Source organism: Prinia subflava, chromosome 9 (assembly GCF_021018805.1).
Source record: "Prinia subflava isolate CZ2003 ecotype Zambia chromosome 9, Cam_Psub_1.2, whole genome shotgun sequence".
Classification (NCBI taxonomy): Eukaryota; Metazoa; Chordata; class Aves; order Passeriformes; family Cisticolidae; genus Prinia; species Prinia subflava.
The window spans coordinates 14,964,494-14,980,075 of NC_086255.1; the positions used below are offsets into that span (position 1 = coordinate 14,964,494).

The following is a 15,582-nucleotide window of genomic DNA, read 5'->3' on the forward strand; positions in this document are numbered from 1 at the left end:
ATGCATAAGGAAAAAGGGTCTAAAAGGTGGTACTGGGGAATAATAAAGTGCTGATGCTTGAAACCACTCTTGGTGTCAGTTGTGTGTCCTCCATTGCTGCTTTTCATAGCTTAATGTAAAAAATAACCCAAACCAACCCTAAACATTTTCCAAATTGGGCATATGTTCCCTTGTGTAAAATTAAGAATTATTTTTATCATTTATTTTAAGCTTACAACTCTGATGACCCTAAAAATGAATCAACCTTGGCAGCCACACAATTCACTGCAAACTTCCCCTCTTCCACTATGGGCCATCAAATTTCGTAGCTAGAAACCATTGCTGTATGCATGGTTATGCACATTTCTGATCTTATTACACACTGGGTGGCAGTATGGAAGGTTTTTGTTCATACTGTCATTTGTGGGAATAACTTACTACAAAATTATAAAGTTAAAAACAACTTTTAAATATATTTGAATTTATACATTTGATAAATATTAGTGTACTTGCCAGAGAGTCATCTCTCTGCTTCTTGTTAGAATAATACTACTTGAAAAAAGAGCCTGTGTTAAGCAGGTTATAAATTCAGGGCTTCCTGGTCTGAAATTTTTCATATTCCATATCTGCCTTAAAAGTTTCTTTTTGTGTGGAAAAAATCAGCTAATGTAATTTGGCTATTTCTGAGACTGCAGCAGAAACGAGAACAGTATTCTGCTGTGTCAACATATTAACACAACTTCTGGTGTTTGAAATCTGCAGTGCATCTGTGGTTTACAGCAAAAAAACCCAGAACTTGGAAGCAAACTAGCTGTGTTTGGGATTAAATGAGAAATGCCAGACCCAGACATTGGGGGGCGAGGGTCCCTCCCTGAAAGGGACAGCTGAACAATCATGTACCTCATTTGATATATGGAAATTAAGTATTTCATGGTCAAGACAGTTGAAATTTTCCCTGAAGATTTGGTCTGTGTGTTTTGGGTTTGGTTTTTTGGTTTGCTGGTTTTTCTTCTTTGCCTTTGTCAAGAGCTCCTGCCTTGTGATACAGAATAAGGAAACTTTTCTGAGTTTTGCTTCTCAGCCCTGTCTTTAAGTTCATTTCTTCAGTTTTGGGCAGTACAACTGAGGAACTGAGGAAATTTAAGCTGAGACTCAGACATAGAGAAGGTCTGGAGATCAAGTCACAGTTACAGCTGATGGTTTGGGAAACCACAACATGGGTATACACATTTCTTTGTATTTTTCAAATTTTGCAGATACTCAACAGGAGAAACCTAAGGCCAGATACTGCAAATGCAGGGCCCTTGAAATCAGTGGATGTTTAAGATCTTCAATCTTTCTTTGCCTCAGCTCTTTGCTTCAAAATTTGGTCTGACAAGAGCACCTTTCTTCCCAGAGGAAACTGTGACGATAAACTCATCATTCATCTGTGAATCATCCTGGCTAATCTGGTCAAAAACACATGGAAACTCATTTTTTTTCCCTGAAAGATTTTAATGGTATGTTGGTTATAAAGCCTAAACATAATCAAGAAAAAATAATATTAACTGATGTTGTTCATGAAAGAAGTGTGCATTTTGCACCCGTGAAAGCCCCAGGGCTCTGAATAAAAGCAGCAGATGTAGTGATACACACTCATAGACCAAGCAGGCAACTTTTGCTGCATACAAAAAATAACCCTGGAATTCCTCAATTCTTTGGTTTTCCCTAGTGCCATTTTCTGTTACACCCAAAAAGGGTGAACAGAGCACATACTAACATGCAGATAATATCACCAACCATATTATGTTGCAGAAAACTGTTCATATTTTGAATATTTTCTAAATATAAAAGACAGGCAGAAATATGCTGACATCATCCCTGAGTTTGTGAAGAAACATCCTCTAGACACATGATAGCATATTTATCTACTATTGATTTTATGTTTTCTTCTGAAGCATCTAGTATTGACAATTCCTGGAGACAGGATATCTGACTAAATGGATAATTAGCCCAATAATTTCCCCAGGTTTCCATGTGAGCTGAGGATGCCATAGCAGCATCTGGAGCTGACGTGCACATATGGAGACAGCTGAAATGGAATGATAGCTTAGATCACTCCTGCATCTCAGAAAGAAGTAATAAAACAATACTGCATGTAAGTAGGGGTGCTAAAAGCAATCTCCATTATATAAGGAACATATAGAAAAGATTAATGTAAAATCTTGACATGGTACTTTTGTCTTTCCCTATAAAGACATCAATAAGCATCTTCAGTATTGATTTTTGCTTATTATTTAAATGGCCTAATACAAATACAGACATGAAGACAGACAAATGCAGTACAATTGAAGCCAAGAACCTTTATACCAGAAATTATGCCAATTACCCCTCAGGCTGCCAAGTCTGACTAAACAGAATTCCACACAGACTTCTGAATGCAAGGACTTTAAAAGCAGGATGATCCCTAATCCCAACTTAGTGTCATACCCTCCAAAAACTTCCTCAAGCCTTCTAACTGAGCCTGTACCACTCAATATCCCCTCTTCCTTTGCAATGTCAGACCAATACAGGTTGAAAGTGTGCCAGGGACACAGAAATGATCTTTGCTTCTGAAATGGGACAGGGAAGTACCTTTTACAAATACTCGCAGATGGGTTGTTCTCAGTTTTGCAAAGCCTGCACAGTTCCTATCAAACACAAATGTCTAATTCATGTTTCTTGTTACATTTCAGGAATTACCTCACAATTGCCAAAAAAAAAAAAAAAAAATGGTTTCCAGAGTTACTTGTTCAGATTTAATCAGACTGTTCCAGTGAAACTAAATTGTGTGAAAGTGGAACCGTTTTACCACCAAATGGATAATCAAGACAAAATATTCTAATTCTTGAATATAAAAAAATAACGGGGAATGCACACTCAGAAATAAAAACACATTAGCTTTATTTCTGAGAATAGACAGTACCTTTGTCCTGTCATATAATGCATGGTTATCCAATATCATCTTCCTTTCATGTGCAGCATACCTCCGCAAATCACGTCCAAATTGCTGTCAAAGATACAGCAAATATCAAACATATGCAGAAATATCAAACATATGCACAAACCAAAACTGTTATCCTTTGCACCTTCTAATGCCAAATCAGATACTAAACTAAGGAGTAAAAATTACCTCTATTAAAGGAATATAGTCTGATAAAATCAATCATCTGAAAGGAAGCGTTTTGATAGGGAATCATCCATTATTTCAGTTGGTTACTCTCAGAGTAGTTGGGCACAGTATAAGAAAGCAAACCTGAAATGGGCTCCCACTGTCTGTAGGTGAATTAGCTCAACAGGGAGTAGGAGCTCAGTGAGGCAGAGAAAAAGGAAGGCATTGCCTACTCATCCAAAGGGCCCCACACTGTGTGTTTTTAGTGTAGACACCTATCTACAGAGTTGAGAGAAGGGCTTTTAAGTTGCCAAACACCTCCAGGATAAGAAAGGATGCCAAAGTCTGCAGAACTTAATCCAAAGTCCAAATAAATACATTTTGTTATCTCAAAAAAGTGACTGAAGTAACTCATAAGCCCAGCAGGAGAACACATCAATTTCAACATTTTGCCCGGTCTAAGCCATCCTGCTTCCAATTAACCTGAGAAGAACAGAGTGGCAAGGCACCAGTACTGCTTCCAGCACATCAAAAAGATCATTCAGAGCAGGCTCAGGAGCTCTCCATTGTACCATGTAAACACTCCCTAAAAAACGAACATCAGAAAGCAAGCATGCAGAACAGATTGAAAAGTAATTCTGTCTGGAGAGAGATTAATCATTTGAGTTTTGAGTTTGCATTAGGTAGAATTTTTTGTTTTGAAAATAGTGTACTATTTTATATTATGCCAGGTAACTAGTGTCTATTGTGAAAGTAGCTATTATTTCAAGTTTTCTTATTAAAACCAAAATCAAAATATATTTTATTCTAGTTCAAATTTAATGTCTAATTCTAAAATTTTTCCATTTTTTTACTATTTAAAAGAGTCAGTTAAAATGCAACTGAAACGAAACATTTGATCTAATCCAAAAAAAAGGTGTCAAATCGTTTTCAGTTTCCTACAAAACAAAGTTCCAATTCAGAACATCTCTTCCTCAAATGTTTAATTTCCTGTAAAATTATGTGATGCTTTCCAAATCATCTCTCTAGTCAGTAACCATTTAAATTGCATGTTAGCAGTATCATGATGTAAAAAGACAACACAACTGACCAAAAACCCAGTCTCCAGTTCATAAACCTAAACAGTAATCTTCAAGGAAAATAGATCTTAACTCTCCTAGAGAGATATCCATAAATGTTAGTGATGAATTTATCAGCTCCAACCCATGATCAGGGGTGGATGACAGCATGAAATGTGACATGTGGCCATCAGGAATATTTTTTTTAAATCCATGAACTCTGAAAAGTCCTGCAACAACAAAAATGTGTTTGCAATGCTAAGAAAATATCCTGTTGTGGTTACTTACCCTGGAGCCTGTCCAGCCCAACAGAGCATATGGGTATTGCTCAAAGGGGGTGATGACCAGATCCACACGGATTGCCTTCCAGTCTTTGATTTCTGCCATTCCCAATCTTTTTGACATGTTGCAAGTGCTGTTGTCTACTCTTGGCTGATACAATTTTAAAATTGCAAAACACTTCTGAAAATGATCCATGGCATCAACTTTTCTGCTTGGCAGCTGTTCCTTTACAAATGTTGATTCAATGATATCACAATAAAGGAGTAAGCCCTAAAGAGAAGATATCGTTCACATTGAATTGCTAAACCGATTTTATTGTCATTCCAGAGTTTCTAGACAGTTGTCTTAAAAATTCATGTGAAATGTAATTTCAGTAAACAAGGAACTGTGCCAGGCCAAATTTGGGCTAAGGACAAAACCAGGACAAAAGGTCTCCAGATAAGACCCCTTAATGTCCCAGGTAAAAATGAACTGAGTTTTGGAAGAACACCTCAGTATTAAAAAACAGATTTTAATTATTCTTTTATTTAGTGCAGGTGAGGTAACTTTACATGACAAGATCTTAAATGCCTTAGAAAATACTTAACAGTAACAAAATTACTTTTATCACTTAGAGCTATAATTCTGGCCCAAATAAAAAAGCATAACAAAAAGACTTAACAAGATATGATTTCCACAATGAGACATTGATATGTATTATTACATTTTTAGCCTTCAACTTTTTGTTGATGATAATTACAAATTAATAGTCCCATTATTTTACTGGAATCAGGTGCAGGTCTTTTTACTGGTCAATGAGCCAGACTTTTTAATGACAACTCTTTTATTTGAATTGGCATGCTTTCACTTGTTTGGAATTTTTCCTGATTATGAAGATTTATCATAAACTGATATGAGAAAACTCCTTATGTAGCTTCTTCTCTTGGGTTACTAGTTTCCAAGTCTCCTGATTTGAAAATGCTTAAATTTAGCAGGTGCTCTGTAACATCTATCTTTAAACCAGCAATTTTTTCTTAATTTTACCCCAATGTCACGAGGCACTGATGCTTGCTCTTTCCAAATATAGACTCAAAACAGCTGTTGAATGTTAATGCATAACTGCTTATTTTCCTGCTCTTTTTTATCATCCCTTCAGGTTAATTTTGTTGCTTTTAATGCTAATAAAAATAATTTTAATATGATTAATATTTGACCTTTAATTGATGACTTCACACTTTGATTAAGCACCAATATTCTTCCCACTTTCCATAAAAATCTATTAGCTACTTAGCAGTATTTTCCTATCTTTTGCTTCATTTTTCTTTTTCCTCTTGGAGATTTGGGACAACATGTTTTATACCAGAAGTCTGGGTATCACCATTAAATAGGAGCCAAAGCCTAGGTCATACGCATTGGGATAGTGTTTCCAATTAACCAGGTATAATTAGACAGTGGACATCACCATCACCCCATAAAGTGGAGGTGAAACAGCACTGGGGTACATTTGGAAAAAGCACTGCCTGAAGGGGCAGTCAGCTATGAAGATTGTGTGAAGTTGTGGCCACTGCCAGCTGCAGAGCTGCAGCTTTCTCATTACTCACTGTCAGGGAATCTGCAGCTCTTTGCACATTTCAGATTGATCCATACACCATAAAGTGCTGCAGGTCTTGTTTACAAAATCAAGTTTTAAAATGTGGGCATTTTAATTTCTCAAATTTACAACACCATCAAAACTAAATGTGTTTTTTAGGACAGTTATGTTAAGACCCTCAACAATTTTCCATTTTTAGAATGGCTGCACACTTTCACTTAAATATGCTGAGTGCTGGCACATCAGTAGCATTGATATTGGAGTAAATCCATGTTTAAACTAAAAAAAGTATGACTTTTTAGAAAAATATTAAATCAATCACTGAAAAATCAATCAAACACAGTCAGTAGCATTCTCAGTCATTTTTAATTAAATGGAATCCTATCCTATATTTAGTTTTACATGCTGTTATTATTCATAATTGTTGGTAGCTGGATTTATTATATTAAAGCTAAGTAGGATTATTTTATATCATCTGAAAATGTAATCCAATATATTCTTGTGAAATGTGTATGTTGTTGCTCTAAATTTCCTTCTGAGCTAGTTTAAGAAAGTGAAACTGGATTTTTTTTCAATAATATTCCTATATCTAATCCAAAATAGGATGTAGCATGTTAATTTGGAAAAATCTCAACCCAGATGAGACAGATGAAATTCTCTAAAGTGGAAGAGCTAAAGGAACTCATGCATGGGAGAAGTCAGGCCTTTTAGGATAAGAAGTCATTAGAAAATGGCATCAAAGGTTTGATCAGCAATGCAAAACCCAGCAGGTGCTGCATAATCCTGCAGCTGCCTTGGTCCCTTTTTCATCTTGAAGTTCCCTGTGTTTTGGAATGAGCTATTTCTGAGCACTTCTGGAGCAGCCTGGCTTTGACAGCAATGGAGAGATCAGCACTGTAATCCCTGAGTGAAGGTGTTCACCTCTCTGTGCCATGAGCATTTGCACTGCTGTGCAAGATAAAGAGACAGAGAGACAGGGAATACAACACACCCCAGAAAGTTCAGATATCTCAGGAAATGCTGCTATTCCCTGGATCTTCACTTAGAACACAGCAGGAAATGGAACACTTCTGCCTACTTTGTACAACAACCTCACAAGCAGGATAATCACATTCAGCCCAATTCTCTCTCTAAAGAAATTTAAGCCAAGATCTCTCATGTTCAGGGCTCTAACCACCTTGCAATAATCTATTTTAGGTAAGAAATTCCTCGTCTGAGTCAGAGTGAAGCAAAAAAGTTCATAATGCATGGCGAAGAAAGCTGAGACAATACATGTCCACAAAGGAGCTCTGCATCCTTTGCACTCTTTCATCTGAAACAAAAGACTCCTTCCTCTGGCTTCTTAATCATTTGTGTGTCTTGTCTTAGAAACAGGTTTTGTTGCTGGCAAAATCCAGCTGTCACTTAATAATGAATGTGTGGCTTTCCTGTGAACCCTCTTTCCAAAAATCTGTTTCCAGCAAAAGAAGAAATATTACTGGCTCCTCACCATCCTCTTTAATGGCACATCAAGCCTTTCCCTACCTGATCACCTTATCAACGGTGAATACTATAGTTTAAATCAGGCCAGTAATATATTAAAATAGGTAAGCACAGGCAGATGTCTCCATTACTCATGTTCCCAGAGCCAAAAGAAAAATACAACATTATACTTACACAAATACAAAGGGAAAAACTGAAGAGTGCAGGAGTGCCTGCAGTAAGAGTATCACTTCCATTGTTGAAAGAATGGATATGACAGGAACAGTGCTAAATATAGCTATACAGGTTTTCAGCAAAAAATGAAAGCATTTTTTCACAGTATGTGAATGAAGCTACATCGACACAGATGGCCCAGCCTGTTTGGCCACAGACTTTCAAGCTCTAACCCACAGAAGTAATTTCTTACTTTCTTTATGAGGCTTTTTGGAACCATTAAGACCATAACCTGTGTACTGCATCACAGCTTTTCCATTTTGCCACTCTGCTTTGAAGACTTTGTTTTCTCTGTTCCTCAGCCCGTTTACCCCTGGTGGTGCTGCATCAAAGAGCATGATGGTGCTGATTTAGCCACTTCATTTTCAGCAGCTTTCAATAGAGGGATCTTGTAACACTAAACTTTTCAGGTAAGAAAAAGGCCCTTTAAACTATTTAAAGCTGTGGTCCATAATTTAGAAGTTAAACATTGTGGAATCCTTCACTCAGTGCTGCCAAAAGGAAGTCAACATCATGACCTCCATGATGTACATTGATTAATTTGGGCTTAGAAGCAGTAGCACAAAAGTGGCAAGCTGTGAAGCAGACTACTGCGAAAAGTTTAAAAGTGCTTTATTTGGTTTTTTTTTCTTTCCTCTCCTCTCCCTTAGAAATCAAAGATAATAAAAAGGCAAGAGGTGTATAAATGTTCTCTCTTTTTTGCATTTTGATTTTGCTGGCAGCTTGTTTTTCAGTAGTGCCAGTAAAAGCCTGTATATTACAAATGCCACAGTAGAGAGGTACTGTAACTAGTAGTATAAACCATGAAAAATCTGGAGGACAAAGAGAACACAAGGAATCATTTTTCATAGCTTTAAACTACACCCAGCTTTTTTGGGTTTGGTTTCTATGGCTTCTGACACATTCTTCATGCTGGGGTTTCTGGAGGAATCCTAATCTTTTTATCAAACTCTTGGCCACCCCGGACTTCCCATACCCTGCCCACACTCCTCTCCTCCAAAGAACCCCCTTAACAAGACAAGAACAATTAATTTTCAATTTCTTTCCTTTTAATTCCTTTTGATGAAAGCAGCTCAAAGTGAACTGAAAAACTTTAGTACTTGTCAGACCTGTCAGATCACAGCCATTTTTCTCAGTAACGTAAGTGGAAAATAAGGAATGAAAGGCTGCACTCAAGGCAGGTTCTAGCCTTGGTCTGATCTCACTTTTCCCTTCTGCTCTGTTATAATAAACATGATTTTGGGAGGACCCATACAGAGTTTCCTAGAGATTCAAGTGTCCTTAAGAAGGGAAAATGACACCTAAGAAGAAAGGCAACTTCTCTTACAGTAAAAGCATTATATTAACCATGAAAGGACCTATACATTAATAATAAAATGATAAGAATAGAGTATTTCCTCAGCACTCATTAATTGCCATGGCTTCATTGCTTTTGCATAGTCTAAATAATACCTGCTATCAATCTACTCCAACACATACAGCTTCCACAGAGAAATGAGAAAAATCTAAAAAAATAATAATAGTCTGTTAACACTTCAAAGACCAAAAAGCAACTGGAAGGGAACTCAGCTAATGTTGCATTTTACCAGGAAAGAAAACAAGTTTGAGGCCCTTCTATTAAAGCCAGCTGAAAGATTTTGACCCCCTTGAAACAGATAACTTTATTCTGTCATATAAGCTTTTGTGTAGTTGGATGTTTTGAATCTGTCATGTGTTAACCCATGATACGTTAATTAAAGTAGGCAGCTCAAGAATCTATTCAAAAGCATTCTCTGCAGCCTGTCTGCACTGAAAGCTGACTTGACGTAGCAGTGAGGCACTTCATGAGTCACCTCAGGGTGCTGGCCTTCCACTTCTTGAAATGTACTCCATTTCTCTGAACAGTGTTGGTAGCAAGTGTTGAAAAATATCTCAGCTGGCTAGAAAAGTAGAAGAAAAACAGAAGTTTATTTTCCCAACATACTGTATTTTTCTGACCCAGGAACATTTTAGCTACCTGCATGTGGAATAACTGAGACACTTCCAAATTTAAAGCTGCTGGAAACTGAAGAGCTGAATAGAAAAAACAAAACAAAACAAAACAATCCATCTGTTAGATGAGTGATTCCTCTATGAAATGACACAATCCTCTAGCAGTTTGGGTTGGAAGGGACCTTGAAGATGTGTGCATTCTTCCAAATACAGACATCATGGAAAACTATGTCAATTTTTCAGTATTTCAATGGAAGCTGAGAAAATTGCTAATTAAAGGGGTGAAAAGAAGCCAGAATTCCAGAGCTTTGGTGCCAAAGCTTTCAGATTTGCTCACCTCACACCATGAGGTCACCCAAAGCCACTACGCTTAAAGCTGGATCTCCCAGGAGCAGCTTCCCCTGGGAAAATAACTCCCAACCTCAAGGAGAAATTAAACACAGAGACAATTTTTTCAAAGTATAAGAACAATTTTCTCAAAACTCTACCTAGCCTGATTTCTCACCTCTGACTAGCTGCATATTCTTAGGGTAAGATATTACAGAATGTGTGTGCCCTTCTACCATAACCTTCAACTTTAGCAATTGGAGCTAAAGATCCAGATCATCATGGTTAGTAACCGAATAGAGCCATATCCTGCTCCAAAATATTGCAGTCAGCTGCAAAAAGGAGTATGACATTCTATAAGAAATATACAGGCTTAACTCAGTGGAGTTAGAAACGTGTCTCTTTTGGCCAAGTGCTCTTTAGTTCATACCTGCTTTTTCCATAAGTCAATAACTTTATGGAGAAGTTCATCATCTTCCCTTGGTCCTGGATTGGTGATCAAAAAATCTATGTCATGTCCAATATTCTTACCCCTAGGAGGAATAGATAATAATGACATTAAAAGACTTAAGTTCCTGTTGAATTTCTCTCTGTTTTCAAAGAGAGTATTTTTGCTGAATTACAAAAAAATTTGCAGAGTAAAGTGATAGCAATGTTGTTTAAAACATAACCAAAATGGAATCTTTTATTTCTATTATGGGGCCTACTAGTGTTCTTTATAAAATAATAATTACAATTTTTTGATCTATGTCTTCTGTTTTTCAACTAGATACTACAAATCTAATTTCAGATGTTAAATCTCTCTCTTTCTTCCCCTTAAGTCCCAGAAAGGAAGATTTCAGTCATCTTTGGTTTTTAAAAAAATACATAATCAAAATACTGTTATATATTATGAATCCAGTGCAGTAACAGCAGATAAACTTGCCAGTCAAGCTACCACAGATTTAAATACTCTTCTTTGCTTTTGATGGACATTTAATGTACAAAACTGTGATTATGAACATTTTTATTGTTTGTTTTAACAGCAGATATAAATCCTTTGAATACTTTGCATTTTTTTAAAATATAATAATGCTTTTTACAGAGATCAAGATTGATTTCTTTTTTTTTTTGAGGACAGTTCATCCTTAATGTGACTAAAGCTTGTTCATTACACGCACTAAGGATTTCATAATTAAATCCATGCACACAAAATTTAATTGCCAATGTTCTTAATGAAAAATTATGTCATAACCTCTTGTTTTTCTCTGTTTAAGTCTAAGCATTCAGCTTGCCTTTCATCTACTTTCCAAAGGTGTTAAACCTAAATCTGATTAAGACATAGCTATCATTGGAAAACAGGCAAAAGCAAGTTACTGGAATGTTTCCCCTCAGAATTATAAAATGTTTGAGAACACATGAAAATTTATCTCACAGTGCAATTCATCTGACTATTGCAGAACTAATCCAAGGTTTAACTTTGGTCCTGGTACTACAACAGGAACTGCATACACATTTACTGAGTGCCTTCAGTCCAGCCTAAGGAAAAATGAGCAGAGAAGATATTTCTGCAATGAGAATAATTCTCCTTTATGGAGATGGTGGAGTAAGCACCCAAAATCTGGAGTAGGGACACTTATGTGTAGCACATTTCCAAATGTTTTTCATGTGTTTATGGGAAAAGTCTGCTGTTGCTGGTGTTCACAAGGGTATGTGATGTTATAGCTCAGGACGGTTTCAGTCAACACTGTGTCAGGTATTCAGAGAACTTGTGAACTGCTATTCAAGCAATGAAAATAAAACTGTGCGACCCAAAAAATCTTTGTGGGTTTTTTTAAATTTCATTAAATAATTTATTCCCTTAAAATAATGCCTAAAACTGAACCTGGTTTCTTAAATTTGGAAATTTGTAGGAACAGAACAGACAGGCAGACTTGTCAACAGCCATTTGTGTGACAGGAAGTCATCTAACTGATGGGTAGTTGAACAGCATTAGCACAAAGTTGTGAGGAGATGAAAGTCTGGGTTTGCATTTGACAAGCAGTCTAACTCACTATAATGCAACTATTGTGCTGTGTCTGCAGCAAAGTCGAAATTGCTTAAACAGGTGGAAATGATTTCAAAAGAGGTTTCAAACAAAGCATCAGCCTAGGCTTAGAAACTGAACAGCAATTCAAACTCAAAAAGTTAGAAAATATTTAGTATTCCATGTAACACTGAGTTATTTTGTACGATGCCATTCATTATCTCTAAAATTACAATAATAATGCAAAGCACTTACATAGCACTTTTTACTAAAATGTCTCAAAATATTTTTTCAAAGGGAAGGAATTTACTATTCCTATCTTAGAGATGCAGCATGGCATAAGAATATTTGCTTAAAAACATTTTTTAAAGAAATCAAAGGAAGAAATTGGAAGCTGGTGGAATTGGAAGCTGATTCCCAATGCTTCCTCAACATGTACATGTTTTAGCTTAACAACATCTACAAAATTCTGCATCAATCAAGCAATAGGAAAACCCACAAGCCACAGGAAATCCAAGGTGCTTCACTGGCCCTCTATTTCCCAAGACAGAGGGTATCTATTTAAATGTTCTCAGAGGTGGTTTTTTTGTGAAATTAGATACTTTAAAACTCAGCCCACAATATTAATTCTTGTCAGGGTTACATTTCAGATCCTTTTTGACTAATTCACAGTGGATAAATTTCTGGCTGAAATTGTTAAGCTGCTACTGGGACATTTAGTCTAATTGCCACTACTACTCTATACCAAACAATGTATTTCAGCCTAGAAAAATGCATTGTTTTCCTTGAAATAGAAACCAGTGTAGTAAATTAAAAAGTTGTATAACATATATTGCTCACAACTTGTAAATCATGCAAAATGGTGCAGTAAGGAATACATGGATTCAAATAATCATACTATTGAAGCTGAAGGTGGCCAGTGATTTCAGCGGAGCAGGGTTTTTCACATGTACGTATGTATTTGTGTGTGCATACATACAAACATAAAATCATGGGTACCCAAGTTATTTGTCATTCACTGGCTGTTAAATACAAAACTCAGAGCCAGAGCTTGGTACAGGTAGCAGGGTCATAAGAATTTTCCTCACTATAAAGGCATCCTAGCCAGTGTGCTACATTGCATTCCCTCTGGATCTACCAATCCCCCATTTAATATCTCAGGGTGGCAGAAACCCACCTGAGCTCGTGTTTTTAGCACACTAATCAATGATGGGAGATGCAGGGATTTGATTCTGGCACACCACAGTTTAGATACTCTAATCACAAAGACTTTCAATAAAATGTGGGTACTTCTTTTATAATAAAATGAGCCACAATGACATTTTAGTAAAAATAACATACACCCTCTCACCATATATGAGAATTGCACAGAACTTGTCTATTTTCTAGACCTCCTATGAGATGGCTGTGATAATCTCTCTAGTTTCTACATTCTACCTGGGCATAAGCAGGATCTGGAAAATTATTTGCTTATACTGGAAATTGCTGAAGCTCTGGTGAACCAGGAGCACAGAGGTACTCCAGGAGCAAAGTTATCACGAACAGAGCTGGGGAGCTCAGGTTTCTGAAGTTTTGAACAGGAAAATATTTAGGTTTGGATTTCCTATTCAGATCCACTTACATCTTTTTTCTTCTCTTCAAATTTAAACCTAAATCTTTGCTGGGCTGGAGCTATAAGAAAATCAGCACCTTAAAGAAAGGAAATTGCAGCTTACCTTTTGTTCTAATAATTTATTCAAGCCTGCAGACAATAAAAGACAGTGCACTATTAATTGTGTTCAATCAGAAACACAAATCATTTGCACAAAGTCAAGCATCTATATTTAAGAACCTAGTAGACTGACAACTAACAGGTGCTTATTTCCAATGTCTGATCAACTATAATAAATCCTAAAGAAGCATAAATTTTATGGGGTTCCTGGTATTCAGCAAATTAATTGCATATGATTAATTACATTATAGATCTTCAAATCATACACTCAGTGGCAAAAATACAGCACAATGAAGTGGGTGCAAATAATGGTGAACATAAACAGATTTGGCATAGGCCTCTGAAGCTTCTTTTTATGTGACTGAACTTTTTACTCCTGTCAAAAATGTGGAAAAATAATAATTGTGGAGGAAGACATGAACTCTCAAATACTGGGTGCTGGCTAATGTTCCAAGCTAATCTGTTTGATGAAACTGGACTGTATTTACTAAAATAGTATATTGATTATGATATTCAGATACTAATCAATATTTTAGCCATGACAAATGTAGCCTATACACTGAATTAAAAAAAAAAAAAAAACTCTGAAATATGTTATGGAGAGTGATGGCTATCAGGAAATACAGTGAAAAAAATCAGTCCACAGGAATTGCTGTTGGGAATACAGCCAATATTCACCATAAAACTGGAATGATTTCTTTCCTTATCTCTTTCCTAAGCATTTTATTCCATAGTTGTGTTCTGATAGAGAATGCTAGGAAAATCAGTAAAAGTAATCTCAGACTGATACTATGTGGAGTGAGCCTCACAGAGCATGTGGAGAGTCTGCACAGAATATCAGAGGATTTAACTCTCCCTTCCTTCTAGAGAGCTCAGATTAAAAGCAATCCAGTTGAAATTCATTTATATAGCAAGCTGGATTCTAGCTAAGATGCTGGAAGTTGATATAAAATAATGATAAACCCTTTATTTCTTGAAAGAAATATGGGAATTCATTTTAGGTTAAATTAAGCATCATCTTCTCTGCATTCTTCTTTAGGAAATGGAGGGAGGACAGCTTCTAGACAGACGTCCCCAAGTGATTTAAAAATATGTGAGGACATTTGAAGATTTTCTCGAATATAGATGAGTAATATGCATAATTATCTAAGAAGAACAAATGTAACTGCTGAAGTGATGATTGTGTGGCAATGGAAAAGGAATTAAATGTTGCAGAAGGTTACACACAGCTGAAGAAATGAAAATACTGTGATATAGCACAATGATCCTTTGTTTGAGCAGTGAAGAGAACACTTGAATAAGTAGCAGAATAACCTATTTTAGAAACAGCAAACAAATAATTTATAAATACCATAAAATGCATGAAACCCTATGAGTCTTAGTGTACATGCACAGTAAAACCTGTAATTGCAGCTCTAATGGAACATGCACACATGTGTACACATAGCACAAACATTGTTTTTTTTCTGTTCTGATATCAAGGCCATATTTTTACTCTGGGGAGGTATCCTCTGTGCTGGGTCTCATGTAACTCCCACTGTAACAGCAAGGTAGAATTATTGTTTGACATCAGTTGAGTTTGACCAAATAGAAGTGGCACAGGAATTCTGTTTAATAACTGCAGTCCTGATTAAGTTGCTTCTACAGCCTATCTCCAATCAACATGTGCCTTTCAGGAAAAGGAACATACATTTCTATTCCAAATCCCAGGTAGTCTGCACGTCTGTGGATTTGCTTATTAAGCAGTCTTTGCTGAGACGTTGAACAGGGGATAGACAATTTCTTAGAGCCAGATATTAAAATAATTCTGAGTTACTGTCAGTCAAACTATGAAGAACTACATATTTTTTTTGT

At 36.3% G+C, this 15,582-nt stretch overlaps 1 protein-coding gene across 2 annotated transcripts in view; it reads right to left on the reverse strand.

Annotated features, from left to right (window-relative positions):
- Positions 1-15,582, reverse strand: part of DNTT (DNA nucleotidylexotransferase) — an 81,773-nt gene that overhangs the window by 23,511 nt on the left and 42,680 nt on the right. The window contains exons 8-10 of one of the 2 annotated variants that reach the window (XM_063405575.1): positions 10,443-10,545; positions 4,456-4,719; positions 2,924-3,007 (exon numbers count right to left, since the gene is read on the reverse strand). In XM_063405575.1, the coding sequence (XP_063261645.1) occupies positions 2,924-3,007; positions 4,456-4,719; positions 10,443-10,545 (451 nt within the window). Of the gene's footprint in view, positions 1-1,992; positions 3,008-4,455; positions 4,720-10,442; positions 10,546-15,582 lie in introns of those variants that run through there. The other variant, XM_063405574.1, reaches the window with a different exon arrangement.